The following is a 27,788-nucleotide window of genomic DNA, read 5'->3' on the forward strand; positions in this document are numbered from 1 at the left end:
TTACAGAACTCCCCTCCTGCAAAAATAACCTGTAACAGTTGCCAGAGGTGATAAATCCAGACCTGGGAGACTGGTTCTCTTCAATCAGCCATTTCCAGGCTTCAGACCACCCCAAGATTTCAGTTACCCTTGGGTTAAGATTTCACATGTGAGATCTCAGACCCCTTCCTCTCCCAAATCCAAACCCATGAAATTTTTCTTTCCACTCCTCATTCTTATACCCTACACATTTCCCCATCTTGCACCCCAGCCCCTGAACCTGTTGGCTGCGCATCTTCTTCGCTGCAGAGCCTGTGCTCTCAGCATCACAGGATGCTCCGGTGTCCAGGCATCGCTTCTTCCCCTGCAGCATGACTCCAGAGCCCTGCCCCGTGGCCGAGAGGCAAGCTTGGGCTCCCCAGGGATGAGGGAGCACAGCATGCAAGGAGCATTGTGTAGTCACTGCAGAGGGACAGTTGGGGTGTATTTATAAGGCCCTCCTGTTCTTAGGGAGAATGGCAATGTGTGAAGCAGTTCCAGTAGCCTGCTTACCCCGTCTGTGTAAGAGATTTTGAGGTGCACTGCTCTTTTGTTGTCTGTGTGTAGAAAAGGGAATTTCTCCTCCCCAGCGAGTGTTTTCTCTGTTTGTTTTTTTCCAGGTCCAAGGCTTCTGACACTAAGGTATTGATAGAGGACCTAGCGAAAGAAGTGAACACATGAAACGGCCACGGTCTTTTATTCCGCATCCTTTGTTTTCTCATTCTGCTCCCCTCTTCCCCAAGTAACCCAGTCTCTGGTACAGTTCCAGCTGAAAACAGGAGAAAACACTGAACACGTTTTCCGAGCTCTTCCAGACCAGATCCTATGGACTCCAACAAGCTCACTGTGTTTCATTTCTTTTCTTCTGGGTTAATTTTGATGTTCTATTTTAAAAATAAAAAATTTTACTTTCTTTTGCCAATAAAAAGGACAGTTCAGGAAAGAAGGATTGTTTACAGTCTCAACAAGGACATACAAACCTGTCTGGATAAAGAAGCATCATAGGGACTCCCTCATGGGACAGTGCCGAGAACACCCTCGGTTTCTGCTTGGCCCGGTTTTGACTGGTTGAAACCGGACTTAAGTTTTTAAATCTGATTTTTTGTTTTGTTTTTTTTTTCTTCATATCCAGCGCTGAGGCACTGGCTGCACTTGCAGGGAAAGTGCACTTAGAGCAGTATCTTCATTCATGAAGCTACTTTTTAATTTGATGTAACTTTTCTTATAATTTTTTGGAAATATGATGTATCTGTTGCGTATAGTTTTCACATTATTTATGAAACCTAACAACCATATGAGAGTGATTCTGAGTCCTGTGCAATGAAGGTTGTAACAGTAAAACGAAGCCGGGAATGTCGATCTAGATCTCTAGGGTTGTGGGGTTATGCTCTGCACGTACCCCTCTCGCGAGACAACTTGCACCTGTTTACCTTTTCTCTCTTTCTTTCTTTCTTTTCAATTTTATTTTAAGCCAAAGTTTCTCTTTCTGACTTTTAGTTGCTGCTACTGCTTCTGGGCATGTCTCTTGTGCCAGTTCAATGCTGACTTCCCATGCAGCTGTGTGAAAGCAGTGCAAATGATCCTGAGACCCTTTCGAAGGGCGAGCCGGGTCCTACCGATCGTGCAAACAGCTAGGCAGACAAAGGCTTCGGAAATCCGTTGTCCGGATCAAAATCTGTATTTCAAAGCCTTAATAATCGTTAGGTGAGGGCACGATCCACCTGGTGCCACGCTGGGAGCTTTCCTGCTGTTCTCCCGCAGGGGGCTCGAGCTGGCTGTGGCTGGGGAGCACAGAAGGGTCTCCGTGGTGCCTCCTGATGGGGACGCAGAGCAAAGGTCCCCTTGTGGCTGCTGTTCTGCCCGACGTGGCAAAAAGCCTGTCAGGCGCTCTCCCGGCACAACGCGGCTTGGCTGTTCCTCCTGCCTCTCGCCTGCTCTCCGTAACCCAGTTTAGGAAGCGTGATGCTATCAAGCAGGCTCAGGTGAGGGGCATCCGCCTTGCTGAGCAGCTCACGATGCTGACGTGGTAGCCTTGTTGGTCTCCTCCCGCAGAGAAGGAAGCAGACGGGCGGCTGGCTCCCGGGCAGCTGTGTCCAGCTGTGCGGCTGCTGCTGCAAAGGCGAGGTGGGCCTCTTCGTGTAGGATCCTTGCACTGGTGTCTGGCCGTTGGCTTGCCTCCATTTTCGGCGGTGGAATTGCAGGAATGCCTGCCTGGCTGCTGTCGCGTTGTTTCCGTTCGCGAGCTGTGAGCGCGGTTTCCCACCTGCCTGCTGGCGCGTTGCGTTTTCTCAGTTTTTGCCTGCTGTGCCTCTCTTGCCCAGAGGAACCGAAGAAGGAAACTTAGTTCATTTCATTTGAAATAGGTTAAAATGAAGTGGTAGCGAACCCGTGACAGAACAAGGCCAACGCTGCAGGTCGGTAGCTGCCCGAGACGCGCACTGAGCTTGCCGGGGACCTGCCCGCACCCTGCCATCGGTGCGGTGCGGCGGCCACCTCCGTCTGCTCGGTGCCCCTTGGTGCCCACGAGCTCCTTCCCCTGCCAGCTCCCCTAGGTCCACTACTCCCTGCTCGTAGGCAAGCAGAGCCTGAGGTGTAAAGCCCCTTAAGATAGTTTTGCTAACTGGCAGTGGTCGCTGCGCCCGGAGCTCGTGCAGCCGCTGGAGCCCTGCGGAGCTGGGGGCAGCTCTCCGGGAGGGCAGCGGCACCGAGGGGAGCGGTCCGGAGCAAGCGAGCGTGGTTACTTCGGTGGTTGTTTTTGTAAAGAAAGCTCACTGGTAGCTCTGCCCTTCCGAGGGAGCGGGAACGCGTCGCAGCCTGGCTCCGAGAGGGGATTTAAAGCGCCACCGGGAGCTCCCTGCCTTCCTCAGCGGGGCTGGGGAGAGCCGGGCACGTTGGGGCGCCCTGGTCCTAACCTGACGGGGAGCTGCGAGTTGCAAGCAATTGTGTTTTTACCCTGTGGTTTATCAAAGCAAGAATCCATCTGTCCATCTGCTGCTCGGGCCTGTCTCCTTCCTGGCTCTCTCCCTTCCCATTTTTTTTTTTCTATCTTTGCTGCCAGGAGAAATAAGCAAAAGGGGAGGCGGCGTGCCGCAGCTGGCAAACGTTTTCTCCTGAAATACAACGCCGTCCCTTTTGGCAGGGAGGATGCTCTCTGGGGACAGCAGCCTGACTTCCTGGCAGCGTGGCTGTTAAAGGACCCCGTCTCCCCGGCGCGTGTTCCCGACCCACCGGAGACTCCTGAGAAACGCGGGGCGCGGATTCCTCCCGAGGGTCGGTGCCAGAACCCGGGCGGCCCCGCGTCTCTGCGAACATCTGGCCGGCAGAGCGAGGCAGGTGTGGAGAGGAAATGGTGCCGGGCTCCTGGAGCAAGGGGAGCGGGGGGCCGAGTTTTGTGGGTGGGCTCTGGTGGAACTGAAAGGGGGACTCGAAAACACTGCCGGGGGGGAGAAAAGCTGGGGAGCAATCTAGAAATGACGGGGGAGCAGAATAAGGAGCTGGGGTTTTTAGGCTGGTACTTCAGGTGCTGGGATGTGCCCGAAGGCTGCTCTCAAGTTGTGATGGTACGGCTGGGGCACCTCGGTGGTCTTGAGGCCTTCTCCTTGCCTTCGTGGCCTGAGGCTTGCCGGGGGCCGTGGTTGTGCGTGGCTCTGAGGATGGCAGGAAGCCTCTTCCAGCTGCTGGAGCCCTTGGGGATGGTTCCACCTGAGGGGAGGTGATGCTGCCGTGTGGGCAGTGGTTTTGGGGGATTCCCTCTGAACTCCTTTCTCTTTGCTCCCTGTTGCTTTCCATCCCATCCGCCCTTTCAGGGATCCGCGGCTTGCAGGGGGTGAGGAGTTCGGGGTCGCGGGTTGGGATTTGCAGCCTCCGGGGTTTCTCAGCTACCTGGAGCTCCCCGGTGCCCCCTTCGGCTCTGGCCCCCCTGCGTGGCTTTGGCCACGGGGAGGAAGTCCCAGGTGGAGCAGTTCGATCCGCTCGCGGTAGGAAGTGACCGCTGGTACCTCCCTGGCGAATCCTCCTTGTCCTGACCTTCACAGCTGCTTTGCGGGGGCCCCGAGGAGCAGGGCTCCCCCTCTGCTCGGAGGAGAGGCAGGCGATGCAGGCCCGGGTCAGGTCGGGAGGAGAAAACCCCTGGGGTTTTCACCGCAGGTGTCCCAAGGAGCGATGGAGGCCGTGCTTGGCGCTTTGCCTCCAGCACCCGAGGGAACGCGGCCGCCTCCTGGCGGCACGAAGCCAGCCCCGGGCCCACCTCACCTCCACCACCCCATGGGCACGCGTGGCCGGGGGTGAGCTCTGCCTCGAGCATTTCCTTGACCTGAGTTTGATTCCAAAGGCCATCGGATCGTTTTTGCTGTGTTGGTCTGAACGATTACTCTATGAAGCCCTGACCTGTAGATGTCCAAAGTAATTATGGAGTGTGATTAGTCCTCTGTGGGTGCTTTCTTTCTTTCCTCCTTTCTCTTTCGCTATCCCCTTCTCCACTCTTCTTTTTGGCTAAGTGGAAAAGGTGAGGACAAAGAAATTGCCGCTTGCTTGGACTCATGATGTATCTGTGACTGCGCTGTTAGCTGTCTCCTCTTTCCTTCCCAAATGGATATCATTTTTGGAGTGTGGAATACCCTTCTTGATAAGTAGGTTTAAAAAAAAAAAATGCACAATGTGATACTGTTTCATAGTTTCTAGGTGGTTGTATAAAAGCAAAGTTACTGTGATTGTGTTTTTAAAAGGAAAAAGTGATTGGTTACGAAATCTGTCCTTTTTTTCATTATTACAAGCTCTTTGTTTTCCAACGGTCTGACGGCTCGTGTCTCACCACTCTGTGCGCCCTCCTCGCGCGCCCGCGGGGTCCTCGCCCGCCCTCGCTTCGTCCTCGCGCAGGGGTGTGGAGCCCTGGGGCTCGCTTTTGGCCCCGAGAAGATTTTGAGGGCAGGGCTGGCAGGGATGCGGAGCCCTGGGGCTCGCTTTTGGCCCCAGGAGATTTTCAGGGCAGGGCCGCCGGCGGAAATTGAAATGCCCCAGGCTGGCGGGCGGGCGGCGGGGACGTTTTAAGAAGATAACCGCGATTTCTCGCCGCTCGTGCTGGCGGGAGCCGGGAGGATTAAAACAATTTCATAATCCTGGCCATTTCCTTTTGATCGGGATTATGAAACCAATCAGGAATATCAAAAGCCGCGGCTTAAAGCGGCGGCCCGGGAGCGGGGCCGGGACGCCCATGGCCCCCGCAGCTCCCCTTGGTCCCCGTGGGGCCGGCGGCCCCGCTGCCTCCAGGTAAGCGGTGCCCCCGGGGCTGGCTCCTGCCCCAGCCGGGGTGGGTTTTTGGGGGGTCTCTGGGATGGGGATGGGGTTTTGGTGCTCCAGCACGGAGGGTGAGTCCTCTTGGGGTGCAAGCTGGCTTTTGGGGTGCTAATACATGGCTGCAGCTCGCCGCGGGGCCAGGGCAGGATTTGGCCTCGGAGCACATCCACAAAGGAGCGATGCTCGCAGGGGATGCTCCAACACCGCGGGGTTTGGTGGCCTTCAGCCCGCTGGCAGAGAAAGCACCCGGGGGACGGGGGTGCAGAGCATCCCGGCCCTCCGCTCGCCTCCCGGGCTGGACAAACAAAGGACGAGGTTCCCGGGCCTTGGCACGGGGTGTGGGTGTAGGGTTTCTCCTCCCTGTGGGGCCACCACGTCCCCAAGGGCTGTGGGTGGCCCGGGGCCGCTCCGGGCTTGGCGTCACCCTTTGGGACCATCGGTTATCCGGGGAAAGGCTCCGGCAGCTGGGGCTGTGCGGGGCTTGGCCAGGAGCCCCGGAGAGGAGGAGGAGGAGGAGGAGGAGGCCCAGGCGGAGGCAGGGCCGGCCAAGCAGCGGAGCTGGGGCTGGGCTGAAGGGGCCGGGATTTGCTGGTTTGCCTTTCTTTTTTTTTTTTTCTTTTTTTTTAATTTCCTCCCCTGCTTCCTTCCCCTCTTCCGCCTTCTCCTCCCTCCATCCCGGCCCTCTCCTGATGCTCGGGGGTAAGCCCGGCCCTCGCCTCCCGCTGCCGCCGCTCTGCGGGGACCCCGCACACCCCGTCCCCTCCGCTCCCCATGCCCGGGGGGCGGCAGCGGGGTCCAGCTCACCCGGGGGACTCGGGGAGCCCCGGGGGGGTCCCGTGGCCATGCTGGGGGCTTGGCCTGGGGGGCGCAGGGGGCGGCAGCAGCCAGGGGCCGCTGGGATCACAAGGCCAAGAGGTGCGAGCCCGGGGGCTGCGGGGGCACGGCGAGCTGCGGGCTGCGGCTGCTGCCGCACTGCTGGCGCCTTCGGCAAGGTGCCTCTCGTGTGGGATTTGTGCTGCGGGGGCTCTGGGGCTCCGGTGGGGCTCAGAAAGTGCTGCTTCCCTGCCTGGCATCGTGTTTGGGTGATGGTGTTCCCCTGCACACCTCCCCGGGGCCGTATCCTCGCTTCCGCGCCGTTTCGGGTGCAGAGATGTGCCGGGGCACGTGTGCACGCCCTGGCTGCGTTCTCACGCGCTTTCTCCCCGCAGGGCACATGGAGGGGGGCCGGCGCCTTGAGCCGGGGCGAGCCCCACGGCCCCCGGCATCACCGGAGCGCCCCGAGCCCCCCCGGGGCCCCCACGCCGTCCTGGAGAGCAAGGTGAAGGCGCTGAAGGAGAAGCGGGGCGCCGGCCGGCCGGGGGCCCCCACGACCACCAGCAGCGCTCCCCCCGAGCGCCCCTCGCCCAAAAAGCCCCGGCCCCGCAGGGGGAAGCCCGGGATGGACGCGGCGGTGGCGGAGCCGCGGGCTCAGCTCCGCACCTACCTGACGGACGGGCTGCTGGACGCCGGGGAGCCCCCGGAGCCCCCCCACGGCACCCAGGGGACCCGGAGGGTGCCGGGGGGCAGCCAGCAGCACCCCAAGGAGGGGTCCCGGGGCGGTGCCCCCCCGGCAGCGGATGGCGGCGGGGCGGTGGCGGGCTGGGAGCCGCTCTCCTTGGCCGAGCGGGTGGAGAGGAACCGGCGGCTGCTGCAGGAGGTGCTGGGGCTGGCGGCGGCCGGCTCGGCGCACGGTGCGTGCCGGGGCTGCGGGAGGGATCGGATCCTCCTCGACGCCTCTGTGGAGGCAGTGGGAGGCCGTGGGGCTGGCTTCGAGCAGGCTGGGGCGCATGTTCCTGGCCCTAATGCAGGCATCGGGGCCAGAGGGGGGAAATTGCCCTGATAAAATCAGGGCTGAGGGACCCCCGCCCCGATTCCTGAGGTTTTTGAGGTTTTTAGGCTTTTTCCCTGTGCAAGGCAGTGCCAGAAAAGGGAATTAATTTCTCCTTCCAAAGCGCACGCCTTAACGGGCTCTATCCCTGCCAATGCGCCCTGCACTGGGCTGCCCCGGGTGCTGAAATGGTTCCCTGGGCTCTCAGGAGCTGAAATTTGAGGAATTGGCCCCCAGAACGGGGTGCTCACCTCAGGGGGCTGGGGGTTAGGAAGGGGCTGGGGGCTCTGACTGACACCTTTCCCTCTCCTCCCACCCCAGAGGTGCTGGCGAGCGATGGGGACTGGGACTCGGGGGTCTCGCTGCAGGACGCCGAGGGCTGCAGGTGGGTCGGCCCCAAAGGCTTCACCTGGGGGTGAACAGAAGGTGCCGGGGGGGGAATTGGGGGCCCCGTGGTGCAGCGGGGGGCTTGGCGAAACGTGGGGCTTGGTTTGGGGTTTGGGCGGTCCTGTGGGGATCCAGGAGCTGGATTTGATCCTCGTGAGTCCCTTCCAGCTCGGGGGGTTTCGGCGTTGTGCGGCGCTGGGTGCGAGGCCGGTGGCAGTGTGGTGCTGGGCGCTTGGGGTCCTGCAGGGGAGGAGAGGGGAGCGGGGCAGAAATTTGCCGCAGGTGCTTAGGAGCTTAGAGGAGGCAGGAGCTCGTAATCTCGTTGGCCTAATGATAAACCCTGGCGCTGTGGGCTAAAAATAGGGGGAGGGACGGGCAGGTGAGCTGGGCTGCGGGGGCTGTGCTGGGCCGGGGGGGAGAGGCTGGATGGGGGCAGCAATTTGGGGTGAAAACACGCCTCTATGGCAATTATCAAATTTCCAGCACTCTGGCAGCTGAAGCTTGGTGGGTGAAAGGCTGAGAGCAGGGGATGCCCATGGGGGCAGCCAAAACAGGGGGTGAAGGGGATTGGACTCCCCCCCCTGCCCCGGCTTGGCATGAGGGGGGATTCCCAAAGGCTGCTGTGCTCCTGCCTCGAATAGGTTAACGCCGGGTTCCCCGAAGTGACAGCCCGAGCTGATTATTTTAATCGGGGGGATTAGGGCCATGGCCAACGGCAGGGGCAGCGCGGGAGCGGGGCCGTGCCCTCGGGCAGCCGCGGGTCCCCCCTGGGGCAGGGAAGCCCCCGGTGCACAGCGGGAGGGGAGCAGGGCCGGGGGCATCATCCCAAACCTGCGGGGCTGGGGCTGGGGATGCGCCTGCCTCAGTTTCCCCACACACCTCTGGGATGCCCCTGGTGAGGCTCCAGCACCCCCGGGGTTGGTGCTGAGCCCCCCCAGGTGGCTGCTGTCACGGGCGCAGCAGCGCCGGGGGCTGCCCGCGGGGGTGTCCCCTGCAATGGGAGGCTGGGCCCCGGTCCCTCCCTGCGGAGCTGCGTCGTCACGGCTAAACCGCTTCTAATCCCTGTTATTTTTCGCTAATTCCCCCCGCTGCCCCCCCACCCCCCAGGGCCTTTGTTCCCGGGCAGGAGCTCGAGCTGAGCCCGCGCCATGAGCAGGCCAAGCAGCTGCTGCAGCGCGCCCGCATGAAGGCTCGCACGAACCCGCTGCGCGCCAGCCACGACCTCCTCCTCCTCCCCACCGCCCCGCGCCCCAGGTGAGTCCCAAATCTGTGATATCGGGGTGTTGCACGTGGATTTAGCACGTAAAACCCGCAGGCGTGCTTGCAAAGAGTGCACGTGCAGGGCCAGGGTCCTGCACCCCATCCTCCCTGCCCCAGGAGCACCCCTGCTCTTGGCCACCTGTCGAATCTTTGCTGCAGGATATTTTTGGGGTGACTCGTGGTGTTTTAAGGCACTGCAGAGGCACTGTTTGTGCAGGAGAGTTGACTTTCCCGGCTGGCACGCGCTGCCTCCCCGCTGGAGGCTCAGTGCTGGGGGGCGGTGAGGAGGCCGTGTGTGGGGTCACCGCGTTCGGTGCTGGTTGACCACGCGCCTCGTCCCGCGGGAGAGCCGAGCAAGGCCGGGGAGTTGCACCGGGCAGCCCCGGCAGCTCGCCCACCCGCCCGTCTGTCCCCGCAGCAGGGAGCCCGGCGGGACGCCGAGGCCGAGCTTCGCCCCGCGGGAGGGCGAGGGGCCGGCGGGCGGGAGCCTGAGCGACTCGTCCAGCGGGGAGTCCAGCTGCGGGCCCCGGCGGCCGCGGGGACCCTCCCCATCCCGCGTGCGCTTCGAGGACGAGTCCGCCCGCGACGCCGAGGTGCGCTACCTGGAGCGCCTGCGGCACCGGCGGCCGCTGGGCTCGGCGCTGGAGCGTGCCGGCAGCGAAGCCCGTGGGCAGCCAGGGGATGGAGCCGGCCCCGCAAAAGCCCGGGGCGGTGACGTCCCCACTGGGGGCAAGTGCCGAGCCTGTGGCTCCCTCCTCGGTGCCGCCGAGCCGGCCGAAAGCAGCCCCATGGCTCGTGGACGGGAGCGTGGAGGGCAAGGCGCTGCCCAGGCAGAGCCCAAATCCCGGCCCCTGGGTCCCGGGGGGTCCCCGCTTTGGATCCTGCCCTCCCGGCAACGCATCCACACCGAGAAGATCAAGGAGACCTACATCGGGGACATCCGCCGCGCCGACGAGGCGGACTCGGCGCTGGAGAGCACCGACACCTCCGACAGCTGCCGCACGGACAGCGAGGAGGTGGGACCCCGCAGCCCCCACCCGCGGGCTCACCGGGACCCCCGGGCTCGTGGCCACCGGGCCCCCCGGGCCCCAGCGCAGAAAGAGGCGCGGGCTGGCAAGGGGGCGAGCGTGGCCAGCAGCCCCCGGGCTGGGGCTGTGGGCTCGGGGGCGCTTTGCCCCCCGCTCTCTGGCAGCCGGGATGGGGGGGACCCCAATGAGGCACCGGGCAGCGGTGAGCCCCCAGCCCCCTCCTCGCAGCCAGCAGGGGGTTCCCGTGTCCCTGCGCCCCCCGTCACCGGCGCCACCAGCACCAAAAAAGCCTGCTCCCAGGTGCCTTGCAGGAAAAACCTCACCAGCAGCCGCCGGTGCCCGGAGCCCGATGCTGGGGGCGCTTCCCCCAAACCCGAGGGCGTGGGGCAGCGGCGGGGTCCCTGCGGCCCCATCTGGCTCCCGGGGAGCCCCCTCCGTGCCTTGTCCACCAACAACTGCAACAACACCCGCGGGCAGGACAGCCCGGGGACAGGAGGAGGTAAGAGCTGCGGGCAGGGGGTGCTGGGGTGTCTCTGGTGGGTTTGGGGACCCAACATCGCGCCGTGGTTGCAGGGGCACTGCCACAGCCTGGGTCTGAGCCCTCTGGGGATGCTGCCGGGACACCCAGGGCGCAGCAGGACGGGAGCACGGCGCCTGGGTGAGTGGTGAGCGTGCCTGGCACAGGGTGCGAGGCGGCGGGTACCTTTCCGCACCTCCCCGAAATCACACTGTGGGGCGTGTGCGACTGTTTTGGGGACAAGCCGCTGCTAAACACCCTGGGGGCATCATCCCCATCCCTGCAGGGAGCCGGCGCGGGCGGTGAGCCGCAAGGGCAGCGGCGCCTCGGCGTCCTCGGGGCTGAAGAAGCTCCTGAGCAGCCTGAGCCAGAGCACCAAGCAGCGCCTGGGCCGCTTCCGCTGCTACAGCATGGAGCAGCTCCCGGCCCCCAGCAGCAGCCCCGGCGTGAAGAAATCGCCCTCGCTGCAGTCCCTGGTGAGCCAAAATGCTGCGGGGGGGGGGGGGGGGGGGGGGGTTGGGGACTGCAACAGAGCGGGGCTGGGGTTTTGTTGCCTTTGGGAGAGCACGGGGTGCTCACGCATCTTGTGTCCCATGGGTGTGAAATGCCGAGAGACAAATGGGAAATGGTGGGTGGGAAAGGGGTGGAGACGCAGGTTTGGGAGGGGAGATGGGGTAATTCAGCTTGGGGAATGGCTTGTGTTTCCCGCCTCACCCTGGCACTTGTCCTGGTGTGGCGAGGTGGGGGGGGGTCAAACCGCAGTGATTTGGGAGGGCTCTGGTGCTGTTGGGGTGCCGGTGCCGCACGTCTCAGCCGGGCACGCTTCACTAGGTGTCACCCTTCTGCCAGCCCCGAAAAGCCACCTCTGCCCAGAGCCTGCACGCCCTCCTGGGCAAGGCGCCCCGCGCCAGCGCCTACCTCCTGCCGCAGCCGGGGCCCAGGGACAGGTAGGACGGGGACGGGGCTGTCTCCGTGCTCGGCCCGCGCTTGGCTGCGGTGCCCCGGGGGCCTCCGCTCACCCCTCTCCCCGCAGGACGGGGGCCTCGGGGCCGCGGCGCTCGCTCAGCGTGGAGGACATCGGCACGCCCGACCTGCCGCGCACGGTGGGGCGAGTGGTGGAGGTGTTCCCCGACGGCACCAGCCAGCTGGAGCTGCAGCGGCCCCCGCACGGCTCCTTCGGCTTCCGCCTCACCTCCGGGCACGGCCGGCCCGACACAGGTACCGTGGGGCTGTCCAAAGTTGTGCAAAAATCACGTTTTTTTGGTTTTTTATTTTTGGTTAAATTGTGTTTGTGAGCTGAGCCGTGCCAGCTCGGGGCTCACCCGCCCGTGCCTCCGTCCGCAGGCGTCTACGTGCAGGAGATGTCGGACGCGGGCACGGCCAAGCTGTACGCGGGGCTGCTGGGCGTGGGCGACGAGATCCTGCAGGTCAACGGGGCCGCCGTGTCGGGCCTGGGGCTGGCCCGCATCCGCGAGCTGCTGCTCCGTGCCGACAGCCTGTCCCTCCGCGTGCTCAGGCAGCGCCCGGCCCGCCGGTAGCAGCGGGGAGCCCGGCGGGAGGAAGAGGAGGAGGAGGAGGAGGGTAGCCTACAGGCGCCTCTGGACGTCTCCAAAGCCGTGGGTCTCGCCGCGGACCTCTCTGACAAAGGGACCGTGAGCGGCCCTGCTGCGTGCGGTGCGTGGGTCACGGGGGCACGGCAGGACCGAGGGCCTGCCCCGGGGCACCGCCAGCGTCCCCAGGAGCTGCCCCCGGGGGTGTTCCTTGCCAGAGCTGGAAACCTCCACCCATGGGCTGGTGGGTTTCTTTTTAAATTATTTCAAACTGAAAAAAAAAAAAAATCTATGCATATAAATATATATATATATTATATACACATAAAAACGTTAATTTTTTCCCCCTCTGCTGGCCGGTGGCGTGGTTGGGCTGGGGCTGTGCGGGCTGAGAGGCCTGGAGGGGACGGGTGGTGGGGGACGCGTCCCAGCCACGTGGGGCTGCCGGTGGGTGCAGGGGGGGTGATGTGGATGCCTTCACGTGGGGCTGAGCACCCCAGGTGTGCGACCGCAGTGTCCTGGCTGTGGTGTGGCAGCGGGGTGACACGGGAGGGCTCTGGTTGGGCGCTGGGTCCTTGCTGCCTGTTTTCCTGTGGCCTGGTCACTCTAAAGCACCTCCATCTGTGTTGCAATGGTGACGGTGCTGGGGTTTGGCTGCCACCAGAGCTTTCTTTCCAACCCCCCCCCCAGGAGCAAAATGAGCCCCGTCCTTGTGGAGGCCGGGGGGCTCGGGGCTGAGAGCACCCTCCTGGTGCGTGGAGCAATGGGGCGCAGGAGGACAGCAGGCAGGTGGAGGTGTCAGGGTGAGGATGTGTTGGGGTGAGGGTGCTGCTGCACGCAGGGGCTGCCTTGCGCTGAAGTGCACGCGATCGGCAGAGCTCCTCGCCTCGAACACCCCGTGCCTGTGGCTGCTGCTGGACGGAGGGCAGGAGGAAATGCTGGGCGGCCTTCACCTGCCGCAGCACGCTGCTTGTGCCTTGAGACCCAGGGGGGCGATACCCGCAGGTGCTGGCAGGAGCTTTCCCCCCTCCTTGGTGCACGCTGCCAGCCACCCGTGGGATCGAGCTGCTGCAGTCCGCCTCTGGGCAGCTGGAGACCCCCCCATATGCCCCCCCCCCCAAAAGCAAGGGTTCCTGCAAGAGCAACCAGTGATTTCCTCTGCTGCAACACGCCGGGCAGCAGAAACGCGTTTATTTAGCAGTAAGGGAGGGGAGCACCACCACCAACGGGAAAAGCAAACGTACAGGGGGGGCGGCCCGCAGCCGGTTGGGTAGCAGTGACACTGGGACAGACGCACGAGCGCCACGGCTGGGCTGCCCTCCGGCAGCACGTCGGGCAGAGGAGAGCGCGGTCCTGCGTGGAGCACCAGGAGCTGCTCCTGGAGGATGCACGACCGTGCTGAAAATACCGTGGGGAACGGAGGAGCGCCAATTCCTGCAGACAGCAGGGGCAGGTCGGCGTGGCGGCGTTCTCCTTCCCCAGCACGTTTTGGAGCTGGCTTCTCGCGCTGTACAGGAGGCAGTCCCATGGGCACAGCTCCGTTCTCAGTCCCACACAGCGAGGGTGAGCAGCCCCAGGTGCTCGGACGCGAATCCCCTCCGCAACTACAAGGCTGGCAGGGACAGCAGCAGGACCGCGTGGTGCCCGTGCCCGGAGGATGACCACGGACCTCTGGGGAAACCTACTCTCAGAGAGGTATTGAGCCCAAGCGCAGCCACCGCGATAGCCAGCCTTGGAAAGGAGACAGCACGTGTTTCTTACAGCGTAACCAAAAGCAACAAGATGCTCTGCAATGATAGAGTAACCGCCGCGGTCAGCCGTGCAGCCTGGCGTGAAGGGCACGTGTGCGTTAGATGCAAGAGAAGCTGCCCTGGCACGGCAGCGAAAGGCACGGAGCCGCCGTGTGCCCGCAAGGAGCGACCACGCAGGCGCCTCAACAGAGCCAAAAACCCCGCTGGGGGAGCAGTGCCCAGCCCAGGCTGAGCCTCCCGGGCGGCAGAGCGGTCTAGGTGGTGAGTTTCCCTCTCAGGAGTGTGACTCTGGGGGCCTGGTCTGCAATTTCAGCAGAAATCTTAGTGTCAGCACCAGCTAACTTCCTCCCCCGGCCCCATCTGAGAGCCAGATGGAAGGTGTAAGTCAGCCTGGCGTTTGGTGTCTTTCCCTCCTGAAAAAAAACACCCTTAAATATGGGAGCAGGCTTTAGTAAGAAGTTTCTTCTCTCCAGAAGAGCCGTCCCATATTCCTGTAGTCAATGTTTGCGGCACAAAACCTGTATTTCTCCCCAGTAATACTGCCAGGGTCGGCTTTCATTTCATTTTGGTATCGACTACCTGGCTAAATCCTAATTCACCACTGCCGAGACAATCTAGGTGACAAACAACCCAAAGGTATGACTGGGGAGTCATACAGAAGCGTGACCTAGCTTCGAGTTTCCTGGCTTTTGGTTGCTTACAACGGAAGTTTCCAAAAAAATATCAGTTGGGAAAAATTAAGACATCCTATTTACAAGTTCATATGCACTTAAAATACATAGTTAAGCTCCATTCCTCTGAGAATGCGTCCTGCATCTGCAGAAAGAATGTGGCTCAAATGGTCATCAAAAAATCTTTAAAGTTCTTTTCCTTAAAAAAAATAAGTTATTTCAGACCTGACAAATCACTTGCCAAAGGGAAGCAGCTGTTAAACAGAAGCAGTTACTCAGTCATACAAGGGCAAAGAAAGCATCAGTCAATGAGCTTTAGAGGCTTGTATAACAAAGGAGGTGATTTTAAAAGCTTTAAGAAATCCAGCCTCGGGCAAACGGTCGGCCGCCAGCTCTCAGCGACCCAAGATTAAAGCTGCGGGGTTTCCAATCGCTCCCCCCGTGCCGATGGCAGGACACTACACCCACAGCTCACCTACCCGCAGCGTGCGAGCTCCTGCCAAGGGGTCTGGGAGGCCAATGCCTTGCTGCAGGCGCTGCAGTGTTTCGGTGCTATCGGGGCGGCGCTGAGCCAGGCCGTGGGTGCGTGTTCACGGGGGGTTTCACGGCCCTGCTCTGCTCCTCCCCGTAACGCTTTTTTGCCTGGCGAGCACCCCCGGGCTGGCGATGCAGTTTGTAATGCTCAGTGAAAGGGTTCCTCCCCCTGCGCCCCCCCGGGCTCACTGCTCTGTGTCCACACGGGACCACTGCGACTGGCTCATACCTGCGAGGGGCGAAGCGCAGTGGTAAAGTCCCCCCCCGGCTGCCTGGGTCCAGATCACACCACACCGGGTAAAGGAGGCAGCTCGATGATGTGGGGGAGCCACAAATTGCTCCTGTCCTCCTTCCGCCCTCGCCGGGGCCCGGTGAGACGTGGGGCAGAGCCAAGCCTTGGTCCTCGGAGGAGAACGGTGAGAGCCGGGTGCAGGTTTTCTTGACGGGGATCTCTGGGCGGACGGAAACAGTGAGAGTTCCATTTCCCCATGCTATAGGGGCGGGGGGATGGAGAAGAGGCGTCCGAGGAAGTTCAGTCCATCACAGGACAAAAAACAGGATGAGCACCACCAGCAAGATGACAAAGAGGACGATAATCGCACACCACTGCCGTCGATCTGGAAGGAAAAGGAAGAGTCAGTCTCCCTACCTTAACACAGAAGGAAAACTGGGGAAGAGCTTTTCTTCCCCGTACTGCTAGGACTCCCATTTAAGCTAAAGAAGCCATAAATGCTGAAGGAGCAGCTCTTGGAACAGCGGGACAAGCAGCATGTCCCCTGCCAGCTCATCACTACAGTCCACGGGGTGACAGCGTTTGTTCTCCAGGATGCTGCTGTTTTTTGGGACAGTTGTGCAATTTTGAGGTTTCTCCCCAATGACGTTCAAGCAGACTTGATAAACTGGTCCAAAAGTGATCGGGAAGAACATGCAGAGGGCTGCTGTGTTGCTGCTTGTTTGTGGAGTAACCCTGTTTGCCAGAGGAAAAAGAAGGGGGCAGTGAAAGCTTCCTAAAAAAGCTCTGCTGGGAAGAGCTTGCTGCAGCTCCCCTCAGAAGTGCCAGGAATGAGTTTTCCCCAGCACATCTTCTGCAAATTGCCAGCCCCTGTGCACGCTCTGCAGATGCTCCACACTGCATCGCCTCTGGGATCTGCTCCAGGGCGCTCGGCGCACCACCAGAGCAACCTTGGCTTTCTTCTGGAAAAATGTCCTAATGCCTTTTACAGAGTTAAACCGTCAGCCCGCACTGCTGCTCTAAGACGTCTGACACCGTTCTGCTCCCACGGTGAAAGTTTCCCCCCATCTGGATTCGTGCTCGGCTCCGACTTCCTGGCACCAGCAATGGTCACGATGCGAGCTGGGGCTGCACCGCAGAAGCCACATTACTCGCGCGGTGCCTGACTCGCCCCGGATGAGCTCTGTCTGCAGCGGGCTTTGGGGGTGGGACGCGAGGCTGCGCAGCTGCTGCGGGGCCGTGGCTACGTCTGCAACGGCAGCAGCACAAAGCCCCTGCAGGGTGGTGGTGCAAGAGCTGGGACAGAGCCCTCCCAGCCAGTCCTGTCACTGTGTGACTCCAGCAGCAGCAGCAACGCTCTCTCACAGCCGTCTGAAGCACTCCGCAACGATGGAAGCGTCTTTCCCAGAGGACAGGGGAGACACACAACATCTGCCAGTGGTTGTGCTGTCACGGAGCCTGTGGATGGGGCCCTATTTCCACAACCCCGTGACTTCCCTGGCCAGCCCAGTCCCGCAGAGCAGACTTCTCTTCTCTCGCTGCTGCCTCCACCAGCTACACGAGCACCGAGAGGGGCAACGGAGGCAGGCGGCAGGGACTTCCCGGCAGGCAGGAGCTTCCTGTTTGCTCTGCCCGTGGCGCCCGGCCAGCCGCCAGCCCACCGGGTTCGGGTGCAGCCTTATAAGGGCTTTTCTCACGGGCTCGGCCTCACCCGGCGCAGAAATCTCGCCTCTTTCCTCCATCAGCTGAGAGACGCCGACAGTCCCCGCGTCTGCAGGGCTGGCGCCAGCGGCCCAAGGGCAGGCGAGGTTTGGAACGGGGCTCGGCAGCGGGGGGGAGCCACGCACGCACGGTGGCAGAGTTTTATGCCACCTTGAAAGCTTTTGCTCAGCAGGTGGCCTGGGAAACGTGCAAGCAGCGCAGGAGGCTGCAGAGCCTTCCCTCCTATCGTCTGTGAAGGGGATTTTCCCACTGCAGCAGTAACAACATAAATAGAAAGGCATCTGTAAATAAAACAAAGGCCGAGGACAGGCTGTGGAGCAGTGTCTGGGCACAAGCAGCTGCAAGCTTTGGAAGTCTTCCCTGCCTCCAACCTTCTGTGCACCCAGAGCTGCTCCCTCCCCTCTGCTCGGCTCTGGGTGGGTGGGAGCACGCAGCGCCCCAGCCCTAAAACCCAAGCACTTGTCTCTCCCTTTCTGGGGCCAAATCCCACTTCCCAGGACCTACCGCTCGTCATGTGAGACACTTTTGCCAGCTTCTTCATGACGTTATCGAGCCGCGAGTGAGTGCTGTCCAACTCGTGGGAGAAGTCGTCCAGCATCCTGGGGACAGAGAAGCACGGCACTCGTCACCAAGCAAAGCCACACGGGCCTCCAGAGCTGCTCGGCGTGCCCACGTACGCTGACCAAAGCGCCAAGCTGATCAGTGCAGAGAAAAGCCCAGCAGCTTGGTTTCCTGAAAGCACCCAAAGCGGGGACGACAACTGGAGCAGCAGCTCTGCTGTGGTGGAAAGCGAGAAGTCATTTGGGACACGCATTGGTCTGGTCCCCCTAAGTGCTCAGAGAAGAACTCTGTGCGTATCTACAGGGTGAGGAGTGTGTGCAGGGGTCCTCCTTTTAAGTGGAAAGTCTTGTTTATAATCCATGATTAGCAGAGAATGGCGAGATCTAGGTGCCAGTTTGGGCTTTAAATCCCTTCAGGGCTTGCAGTTGAAGCTAAAATCTTGTACCAGTCACATACCAAACAGGAATGGGATTTGCAATAGCTTTTAGGGTGCTTTTAAGCTCTGTATGGAAGTTACCCCTCCAGTTCCTCCACACAGCAGCTGCAATGATCTGGAAGCCCTTCTGAAGCCGCGTTTTGTTAGTGCCAAGAACCCACCTGAAGACAGACGAGCACATCCAGCATCACGGCTATCCCACTCATCTCCAGTGAGTGGGACTTTAAAGCTTAACGCGATTAAAAGGACAGCTTCCTTCATTTGGAGTTCTAGGGCACTTGTTAAACCTTCTCTTGGTGGAGAACAAGGAGTTGTAAAACTTGTATTGCCTTAATTATCTGCTGCTGTCTAGCAAGCACTGATCGCTTATGAGGTAATCTAGAAACGGACACACCACACTGACCTGCTTCGCAGGAATTCCCACAGGAGGTGGTTTAAAGTTCCTCCTGTCCACCAGAGACATCACGTCACGTGGGGCATCGCCCTCCGGCCTCCCATCAGCCAAACGAACCCTCCAAGTGTCTCTGTTAATCTGCATACCTGGAAACTTTATGCTCTTGTTTGCAAAGGACATGCACAGGGAAAGAAATCTCATTTGTATGTAAATGGCTGGATACAAATGACTTTGCGAGCTATCCCTTAACCCTTTGTGTGGGTGAGGGTTATTTTTAGCTTTAGCTATGAACGCAGCTCTGTGCTGCATGTTTTACGGCTGGTGAGGCAGAGCTCTGAGCTCCCGGGTCATGCAGCTCCGTGCAGTTTTCCATGGGTAGCCCAAAACCCTGCGGAGGGGGAAAGCACCCAGTGTCCCTACTAGAGCAGTGCCCGCCCTCATCTGCTCAGTACTGCTGGCTGCCTGAAGTCAAGGAGCAGTACTGCGTGCCTTAAGGGTGGCGTTTAAAAAAAGAGTAAGAGAGAAGGCAAGGTAAACTGGCAGCTAAACCTGCCCCAGGTGCAGGCTTTCAAAGCAACAAGACTGTGGTTGGATCCTCGCAGGCTGCAATAAGAAATGCTTTCTGCCGCCTGAAATCAAAGGCAGTCTAGGGTGCTGGAGGGGACGAGCTAGGAGAGACTGCCCGAGGGACTGGGAAATTCAGGGACTGAACGGGGGCAGAGGTGTGGCAGCGAGGACCCCCAGGTGTGCCGCAGCCAGCCCCACACCCTTTGGTGCCACGTCTCCCACTTACACTGCCTGCTCCTCCAGCTCCCCGCCGATGCGCTGCGACATGTTCTTCAGCACCCCGATGCTGCCAGAGACCAGCTCCAACTGCTCATCTTGCTGCTCCACGATCAGCTGGGGGCAACGAGAAAGGGAACGGGTGATTACAGGCCTGCTGCATCGGGGCCAGCTGCTCAGCTGGAGGGACAATCACCACTGTGGTGCCTGGAACAGACCCACATCTCCAGGACTGTATTTCTAAGGAATGCCTGAGAAGTGGCGGCAGCAGCAGAGCCCCCCCAGCCCTCCTGCAGCACAGCTGGCTGCAGTCCCCCCTGCCGTGCCTGCAAACTCAGCCTCAGCTTAGCCATGCTCCCTCCCTGCTGCACTCACCACCAAGACGGCTTTGTAAAGCCGAAGGACCTGGCCAGCAAAACCTCCTCCAGCTTTGCTGCCTGCAGCAGGACCCGTGCTGGTGCCTAACCCAGGGCACGCTGCAGTTAACAGGGGGTTAATGCAAGTCCGAGGCTGTCGCAGCTTCTCCAGCTAAAAATAACAAGTCTGGTTCTCAGTGTGCCACAGGAATAGGTCTGCTGATGTTTTAAGTCACTTTCAGGGCACAATCACGCTGAGGATTTGGTTCACCCTAGTTACCTACTTTGAGCCTATTTATCTTCCTCCAGTCACTAGGTAAAACTCGCCTGAAAGCCGGGGTGCTGGTGAGCGTCAGGAGCTTTAGCAGTTTGCTGCCTCCGCTGAGCGGCCTATTTAAGGGCCCGTGCCTGCGTGGGCTGCTGCAGGCGGGTCTGTGCTGCTCGGGCACCGCTCCAGGCAAACTCCCCCGGCTCCAGGGAAGCACCTTGCCAGGGCTTCTCGCAAAGCCCTCGTGCAGGCTTTCTCACGAATCTCATGTTGACAAAGGCAGGAAGAGGAAGCAGCCACGTGCTCCTGCTCCCTCGCTGTTCTGATGAAGATGCGCACAAACAACAGCAAACGCCAGCTCGTTTTTCAGCGAGGGAAAGTTGTGTAAGAAATGCGCGCTCTTCTGGCTGCAAGCTTTCTACTTCCCCAAGGATTTCGGCAGTCCTTGCACTACGAAAACTTCACACACTACAGCTTCCAGATTGTTTGCCTTCTGTATGTAGCAGAAGACTGAAGCCTCAGCGGTTAAAAACCGCGCCAAGATACATCCGAAGCTGCACCGTACGTGGAGCACACGCACGGGGATATGCTGCACGCTAAGACGCCGGCTCTCAGGCTCCTGGATCCAGACCAGCCAAGGACTGGAATTCTTTTTTGGCTCCTGCAGCCTGCCCCCCATCCCCGAGACGCCCATTTGGCAGGCAGAGCCATTCGGTCTGCACGGTGCCAGCTGCCTTACCTGTTGTTGAGCTTGCTGCTCCTCAATGAAGTGTGAATTTGCTAATTGCAGCTCCCGGTCCAGACGGCTGTATTTGTCAGGTCCGGAGCTCCAGCTCTGACTGCCGCTTTCTCCCAGGAGTGCCTAAACAGACGCAGAGACCCCTCAGCAACGCCCCTGTGCCTGCCCACAGTCCGTCCACAGGGTGTAGCGGGAAGGCGGACACGGCAGTGCTCCCGTACACACTCACACAGCATCCTTTTCCTCCTGCTCTATCGCTACTCGGAGTGCTGGCACAAACTACAACAATGCAGTGCCAGCGTAGGAAACCTCTGCGGCCTGATACTGCAGAAACACTGCTCCAGCAACGGGAGGGCTGGAGCACGACCGACAGACGGTGTAAGCAGGTTTGTGCATCACGTTCTTCGATTCAGGTTACCCGTTCCTCTGGCGCACTGCTGAGTTGCCAGCGTACCACATCACCCTTGCTACCTGCTCTACAACCTCAACGGCGAGGCTTGTGCAAAGGCAGCAGAGACGTGGCTTCCCAGCTGAGCGCGCCTGGGCCCTGCAAGGAAGTTTTGCTGCAGCTTCCACAGAAAGGCCTCTGTTTGGCAGCCCCAGCCCACGAGGGTCAGGTCACCAGTAGCCGAGAGCCAGCCTCTTGGACGCAGAGGCATGCTGGAAAAGCTGCCGCAGCCCAGCACAGCTCAGGCTTTGTGGTCTGGAGGGAAGGCGAGGGGCTGGGGAAGGGAGAGGAAGGCGGCAAGGGGAAATCAGTTTTCCTGACCAGATGTCGCCGCGTGAGCTGGGCCATATGGTCTCCTGCAGCTAGCAGGAGCTTAAAGGAAAGGAAAGCAGCAAAACTCAGAGACAGCTACAGACTTGGGTGAGCAAGGGGGTACAGGACTCTGCTTCTCCACTTTTTGCTAAGCACCTCAGTCAAGCCTGTAAAAGGCTCGGGAATCAGCTCTGTGCCTCAGCAGCTTGCTGCAGTTTGTCGTTTTTGCCACCAGTGGTGAGACCGATGCAGTCAGGTAAGTTTGTTGTATGAACAGCATGCCAACTTCTACAGAGGCAGCTCTGGGAGTCAGTTCAGAGATCTCCTTACAGTTTCCCCATCAGCTGAGAAGCACAAGCTGCATCTGTTCCTATTCCTTAGGTTACAAGTGCAGACAACCTGAGACTCCTCGAACTTCCTCCGTCTTCCTACACGGTTAACTATTACGAGCGGTAGCTATTCGTAAGGGTATGTGCTGTCCTGGCTCCTAAATACAGCGGAGCACAGGATTACAGTTACAGGCATGGATTCTGACTGTTCCTCCTGAAGCAGAGGGAGATTCCCCTTTCTGCAGGGTGATGCAACGCTGACGGTTGTACACAACCATTTCTGAAGACACAGACAGATGGTGAGTGGTGACTTACTGCTTTCAGACAGGCCTGAAGGAGGGGGGCAGCAACGTGCCTGCGAGAACCAATGCTCTCAGGTCAGCAAGACAGGCATGGTTCAAACACACAGCTTTGCTGCAGCACACAAGCCCCTTCCCAGAATAAATGGTTTTAAGGGGATGAGCTGCAAAATGGGATATATATTGTAATTACAGCTTTTAGGGAGTTTTAATCAATTCTATACGCTCTACCTTATGATGTGGGACCCCAGACTACGTGGAAATTAAAGTTTCACCTAACACGTATCTTAAAAACAACAGGTGCTAGAGCTGATAAATCCTCCTCGCTCTTTAAAGTACCAAATAGCCACTGCGTTCACTTAACTTGCCCATTTCTGATTCTCACCTGTCTGTTTTTCCTTTCAGCCAGTGCTTGCACGGAGGAGTTTGACATCTGATCCTTCATCTCCTGTTTGTTCAAAGAGAGAAGTAGTACGTGAGCATTAGATTTGAGATGACAGGCAGCTTCAGTTTGATTACCAGGCTGTCTATAACCAGCAAGCTTTCTTTGGGGGAGTGGAGGAAGAAAGATTTTCTTTGAAAACATGCTCTTTTGATGGGTCTGGAAAGATGTTGTTAAAAGCTCTGTTGCGGTTCATTGTTTTACTAATACCAGAATCAATGGCAATAGGGTATCTTGAAAATATTGCTTATTTACTACTCGTTCTGTTCTGCTGCAGCCAGAAAGGCTATGGTTTGTGTAATACTAACGTTCCCATTGATAGGCTGTAAGGAAGAGTTATGTTCTTGAATGTCTCGGAAGCCTATAGCCTGCACTACTCCCAGTTGCATCAGGTTTAATATTGCATAGGACAAGACAGATGTCCTGCCCTGTGGCCACCTCTCTGACTGTGCCTGCGTTTTGTCTCTTATGAATTACGTTTTGCTCGAGTTCCTGTAAAAGATGGCTCGCCACAGAAAGATACCAATTACAATGTGAAGTTTTTATGGCTTTTATATGATCCAGCGTATGCTGATCATTAGGCTGATCCACCTCATCCACCAGCACAGTTCTGATGTCACCAGGTATATTTTACTGTTCGGAGATACATCACCAGAGCAGCAGATCCCACTCAGTTACTTCTCAGCAGCTAATGCACAGGCTGCTTTGCATCGTGAATCTCCCCCCGTGGCAAATGGAAGTCAGCTGCGCAATGCCACTGAAGAATTTCATTTAACAGCAAGAGACGCTGCTCCAAAACCCATTAGCCAGCAGTTTTCAGTCAGGAAAAGAGGACCCGTAAAGCAGGCTTGCCTCATCCTGTTTGTCTGGGGAGCTGACTACACCGAGGGCAAGGCGGCGAGCACATGCCCGCTGCTGGACCCGGTGTGTTTTCAGAATCAGATCCCAGGCCGCACACCTTAAGAGCTGCGTCCAGCCCACAGGACTGCAGGTAGGATAACAAGCTTGCTGCCAGCCACAGCAGTGCAGCTCGTGGAGGAGGAACATCCAAATCATGAGGGAAAGTAGAAAGTAAGCTACGGTCAGCGTAGCTATTAATAGGGAGAGCACTTCCTAACTAACAGTGTGTTACCAGGCAGGGAGGCTTTTGGGAAGATGTTTCCTTCTCTATTTATTACCACCAAGTTGTTAAAATCCCCCTCTTGCTTCTGAATCCTCCCTAACCACTGTGTGAATAAACGCCTCTGCTCCTGCAGGTGCTACTGAGCTGCTCTTCAACGCTGCCTCCAGCACTGAGCTGTGTGAAACCGCTGCCCAGCAGGCAGAGCTTTGCCAGGCCTGCCTCCCTCTGAAGGACTGGTATTCGAGAGTGAGCTTAAACTGAAAAAAAAAATCTTCCCCGAGTTAAAAATAGAGCTAATGGTTGTTTTGACTGTTTTGCAGCAGTCGGAAGCTGAAGTCACCACGTAAGTAACACCAGGCTTTAAACAGCTGTCCGTGTTCAAAGTGGACTCTGTTTTTGAAAACCAGCGATAGGAGCACAGGACAGTCACCGCTTCCGTTACCTCTGAAGGGAGGCTGCAGTTTCCCCTGCAAGGCAGAGGGGTTCTGAGTCTTCCTTTCCAATTTTTATAGGCTTCCAGGTCCATCGGTACAAAAGCAGTGCGCTAGGCAGTGGGGACCCTGCGCCGTTGCTGCTCTGACCCCATCCAAGCAGCCCCTGGAGGGGAGCACTGGGGAAGAGGAAGGCTGAGAGCAGGGGGGTAGCAGGCTTGTTCTCCTCCCCTGCTCAGCACCGACACCAGCTTTCCTTCCTTTCACCGCCTAATCACCCCCCTGCCGCTCCCTCTGCTCCCCCCCAGGTCCTCGGGTCCTTACCCTGACCACCTGCCGCGTGCTCGTGATGAAGGCTTTTCTGACACCCAGCTCTGTTGCATCGAGGTTGAATTTCCGAGGGTTCGCCTCAACGATGCGTAGGAACCGAGTCAAGGAGTCCCCGTCAGTGGTGTTCAGTACACACAGACACACCGACCCCGACTGCCTTGGAGGGAGTCTGTGAAGCAGCACGTTTCCAGTGTGCTGTGCCTTTTCCCCGAATTTCATTAGCAAAATACCAGACACTGGAGGAAAAAAAAAGCATGGCAGCAGCATTCAGCACGGTACATGCACCAGCATGAGGTTTCTCCCTTGCTTTTTTTTGGTTCTCCAGTGCTCTGCAGCGCTTTCGGGAGCGTTCAGCTGAACACGAGGGAAAAGGAATAATTCTGGAAGCCAGCCTAGAGTATGACTGACTACCCAGAAACCCAAATTCATACCGCACAACAGGCTTTTTAGAACAAAGCATCTTATAATATACCTTGTCAAAAGGAAAACAAAAAGGCAGAGGGAAATCCTTTTGCTGAACACATTTGCCTTCCTTTCTCATTTGCCGTTTGAGAAAAGCTGAGGTACGTGCAAAATTCAATCCCAAACAGTCCTGATTTCTGCAAAAAGTAACGACTAGCAAGCACTGGTGCTCAGCTGTTCACTACAACTCAGGAACTGCACGCCCCAACCTCCAAAGGACCACAGAAAGGATATTAATTGTTTCATCCAAGTCTTCCAGGTCCCACTCAATGCTCCGCAGATTGTTCCTGAGCTCATTAGTGGTCCAGTCAATTTCTTCTCGTGTGGCGATGGAGGGATCTTGCAAGAGCTCTGTCCACCTCTGGAAGAGCCCCTGTGCGGTGTTCACAGCTTTCTGCACCTCCCTGCAGTCGTGGTGATTAAAGAGAAGTGAAGGGATTACAGTCAGCGGTCACGCTGGGGCAGCGCCACATCCAAAAGGGTTTGGAAGCGCAGCCTCCTCCCAGACATCTTTCCTTCAATCATCTTTAGTTTATTTTGTAAAATAAGAATTTACCCACTGGACAACCTGGCCTCCTGTTGAAGCACAGAGTGATGAGCACTAACAACTTCCAGGTCAGCTCCCACGATTAATGAAAGGAGCTATGTCTTTAGGGGCAGTTTCTGCTGAGTGTCGTGAAGGCAAGACAGGGCAGCGTGAGCGTCTGAACAAGGCTGCTCCTCGGCAATTAGTATTTTGCATTCCTCTCAACAGCTTTCCTCTAAAGACTGTTGACTACCTGAGCAGGATACCCCAAGGGCAAACAAAATTACAGGAACCCGTCCCCACAATAGAGTCAGGCAGACTGTTGAGTGCAGCGCTGTTTATTTTAATTTAGCATAAAAAAAATACACAGCTCTACTACGCTGGCTTAGGGAACAGAAGTCTTTTCTGCTGCTCTAAGCTTTTTGGAGACGAGCGCATTCACGGCATGGGAACGCCGGCTCTGCTGACAGCACCGAACACTGCATTCGTGGTGTGGGGCGAGCAGCAGGTAACCGTCGGTACGTGCCATGATCTGTACCTACAAACGCTGCAGTTTATAGGTACAGGGGGAGCCAGGACGAGGGATGCAGACAAATACGCTGCTGTGATAGCCCATGGAAAGGTGGCCACTAGCCCAAGAGCTTGCAGGCAGCATCCAGGTAAGATGCAGGTATTTATCCCCAGCAAAGGAGTTTATCCATGGGGGGAAGCCCAGAACGGACGAACCATGTCTGCACCCTGCAGCCCTTGCAGGGATATGAGGACTGCAGCTCTCTCTACCTTGCACCACAGCCTGAAGCACTCAGTTTTGTTGCCTAAGCAGAAGTTTCTCTGCACCATGACATGTGTTCTTCCTCTTCTCGCACATCTGTGTCTCCACGTCTGCTACATCTAGTGCCCTGAAGTCAGCAGCTGACATCAAGGATCTGGCGCACTTTGTTCCCTCCACTACTTGCTAGAAAAAGTTGTTTTTTTCACCTGAGCTTACTTGGGGAAGTACCTGCGAGCAGGAATTCAAAGCAAAGCTGGATGTCCTATTGGGAGGAGTTACGAACGCCAGGAAAGCAAACTAAACACAATGTGGCTGGGCCCAGCCACCACCAACCCCTTCCACCCCAATCTGCTGGCTAATAATTAACGCCAGGAGCAGCAGAAGGTCCCGTCTCCCCTCCCAGCCCTTCCCCTTGCGGCACGGGAATCTCTCTGGAAAGTTTGACAGGCCGTTTGCTCCCCACCCATGGCGATTCCTATTTTTTCCCCCCAGCACCAGCTCGACCTGGCAGCGATTCGCTTTTGCTGGCTGCACCAGCTGCCTTTCCCACACCTCTCACACTTGCTGGGCCGTTCCCACCGCTCCCCTCTGATGCTGGGTAGGGCACCAATGCACAGCACGAGCTGAAGGTGGCTCCATGCTGAATTTTAGATGCCGGCTAAGGTGCTTTCACCCTGTTATTTACGGTTTTCCTTTCCTCCGGCCTCCACCGCCTTTGTTTTGTGTCGTGCCTTTGTTCAGGCTTTCCTCTGCTTGGTTTCTCTCAGTGCCGCTGTCCTCCCTGCAGTTTCTCCCCCAGCCCGGTGCCTGATCCTCTCGCTCCCCACGAACACCGGGCTCTGGCGTTTTGGGGACACCCCCAGCGATGGGGTGACCTGGAAGAGAGCCCCACGCTGCCCACCGCACGGTGACATTCGTCATTGCCACCTGGCTCGGAGCTGGGCCACCACACCGGCGTGCCAGGAGCTGCACCTGCAGCAAGCGCACCTCCAGCCCCCCTCTGCCTGCGTCTCGCCTCGGGCCGTGCCTTCGGGGGCTCCTTCTGCTCCGAGAGCCCCTGGGCAGGCAGCGGGGAGTTTGGGCAGGGGCGCCCCAAACGTCCGCCTGGTACGGGGCTGCACCTGGGGGGCTCTGAGATTGGGGGGGGGGCATCCCGGGGGGCTGAGACTGGCTTTGGGGTGACAGCAGCGGGGGTGTGCGGCTGGATGCCCCTCCTCGCCCCTATGTCCCTTCCTCATCCCCACCGAGCCCCCCAGCCCTAACCCTCGCTCTTCTCCTCCCTGACCCCACCCCCAGCCTTTTCTCCCCCTCACAGACCCCCCCATCCCCACCCCTCACCTTCCCCCTCGCAGCCCCCCAGTCAGGGGGTTTGGCTGGGACTGAGTTATTTATTTTTAGTGCCAAAACCATGACAAGCCCCCCCAGCCCCTACACCCCCAACCCTCACCGACCCCCCACACCCCTTCCTCCCCCTCATTTCCCCCCAAACCCTCCCCCTCGCTCCCCCCAACCCTCACAGACACCCCCACACCCCTTCCTCCTCCTCGCAGCCCCCCCAAACCCTCACTCCCCCCAACCCTCCCCCTTCCCCTCACCGCCCCCCCAAACCCCAACCCTCGCTCCTCCCCTCACCCCCCCCCCAGCCCCAATCCCGCCCCCCCAGCCCCGGACGGGTGCCCCCCGCCTCCCTCGGCCCCCCCCGGCCGCCGCTCACCCCTTCACCACGAAGAAGGGGTCCTCCATCGACATGATGGCGCCGCCGCCGCCGAGCGCCCCGGCCGCCGCGCCGCCCTCCCCGCACCGCATGCGCGCCCGCCCCGGCCCCGCTCCGCCCCGTCATGGCGGAGCCCGGCCCCGGGGCGAGCCCGGTCTCGGTCTTGGTGTCCCTCAGGGTCTGGGGGTGCCCGGGGGTGGAGGCTGTGCTGCCCCGGGGTCCCCCCTCCCTCAG

The 27,788-nt window shown here is 59.1% G+C and overlaps 3 protein-coding genes and 1 long non-coding RNA gene across 7 annotated transcripts in view; 3 read left to right on the top strand and 1 right to left on the bottom strand.

Moving 5' to 3' along the window:
* XPR1 (xenotropic and polytropic retrovirus receptor 1) overlaps positions 1 to 946 on the top strand; it is a 100,059-nt gene extending 99,113 nt beyond the window's left edge. The window contains exon 15 of the mRNA XM_080601988.1: positions 639 to 946. Within this exon, the coding sequence (XP_080458114.1) occupies positions 639 to 699 (61 nt within the window). The 3' untranslated portion in view covers positions 700 to 946. The remainder of the gene's footprint in view (positions 1 to 638) is intronic.
* A 3,811-nt stretch (positions 947 to 4,757) lies between these two features.
* Positions 4,758 to 14,309, top strand: KIAA1614. 4 transcript variants are annotated; one of them, XM_080601982.1, is made up of 10 exons: positions 4,758 to 5,283; positions 6,519 to 7,040; positions 7,499 to 7,562; positions 8,672 to 8,818; positions 9,243 to 10,351; positions 10,426 to 10,510; positions 10,656 to 10,845; positions 11,201 to 11,316; positions 11,403 to 11,587; positions 11,714 to 14,309. In XM_080601982.1, the coding sequence occupies exons 2-10, from the start codon at positions 6,524 to 6,526 to the stop codon at positions 11,905 to 11,907; spliced, it is 2,607 nt and encodes an 868-aa protein (XP_080458108.1). In that variant the 5' UTR covers positions 4,758 to 5,283; positions 6,519 to 6,523; the 3' UTR covers positions 11,908 to 14,309. The 4 variants fall into 4 exon arrangements, with proteins under 4 accessions (XP_080458108.1, XP_080458106.1, XP_080458105.1 ...); XM_080601980.1 differs by lacking the exon at positions 4,758 to 5,283 and adding an exon at positions 5,302 to 5,901 and having other exon boundaries at positions 11,219 to 11,316; XM_080601979.1 differs by lacking the exon at positions 4,758 to 5,283 and adding an exon at positions 5,304 to 5,901.
* On the bottom strand, positions 13,069 to 27,712 carry STX6 (syntaxin 6). Its single transcript, XM_080602003.1, has 8 exons — positions 27,555 to 27,712; positions 24,777 to 24,946; positions 24,075 to 24,169; positions 22,140 to 22,202; positions 20,367 to 20,489; positions 19,014 to 19,120; positions 17,334 to 17,428; positions 13,069 to 15,492 (listed from the first exon to the last, which is right to left on the bottom strand). Exons 1-8 carry the CDS (start codon positions 27,644 to 27,646, stop codon positions 15,416 to 15,418), a joined length of 822 nt encoding a protein of 273 aa, XP_080458129.1. The 5' UTR covers positions 27,647 to 27,712; the 3' UTR covers positions 13,069 to 15,415.
* Positions 22,209 to 23,619, top strand: LOC308198844. Its single transcript, XR_013954248.1, has 2 exons — positions 22,209 to 23,187; positions 23,453 to 23,619. It is a non-coding gene; the product is annotated as an uncharacterized lncRNA (long non-coding RNA).
* Positions 27,713 to 27,788: the final 76 nt, after the last annotated feature.

Source organism: Anser brachyrhynchus (assembly GCF_964034855.1).
Source record: "Anser brachyrhynchus genome assembly, chromosome: 8".
In the NCBI taxonomy this organism is placed as follows: Eukaryota; Metazoa; Chordata; class Aves; order Anseriformes; family Anatidae; genus Anser; species Anser brachyrhynchus.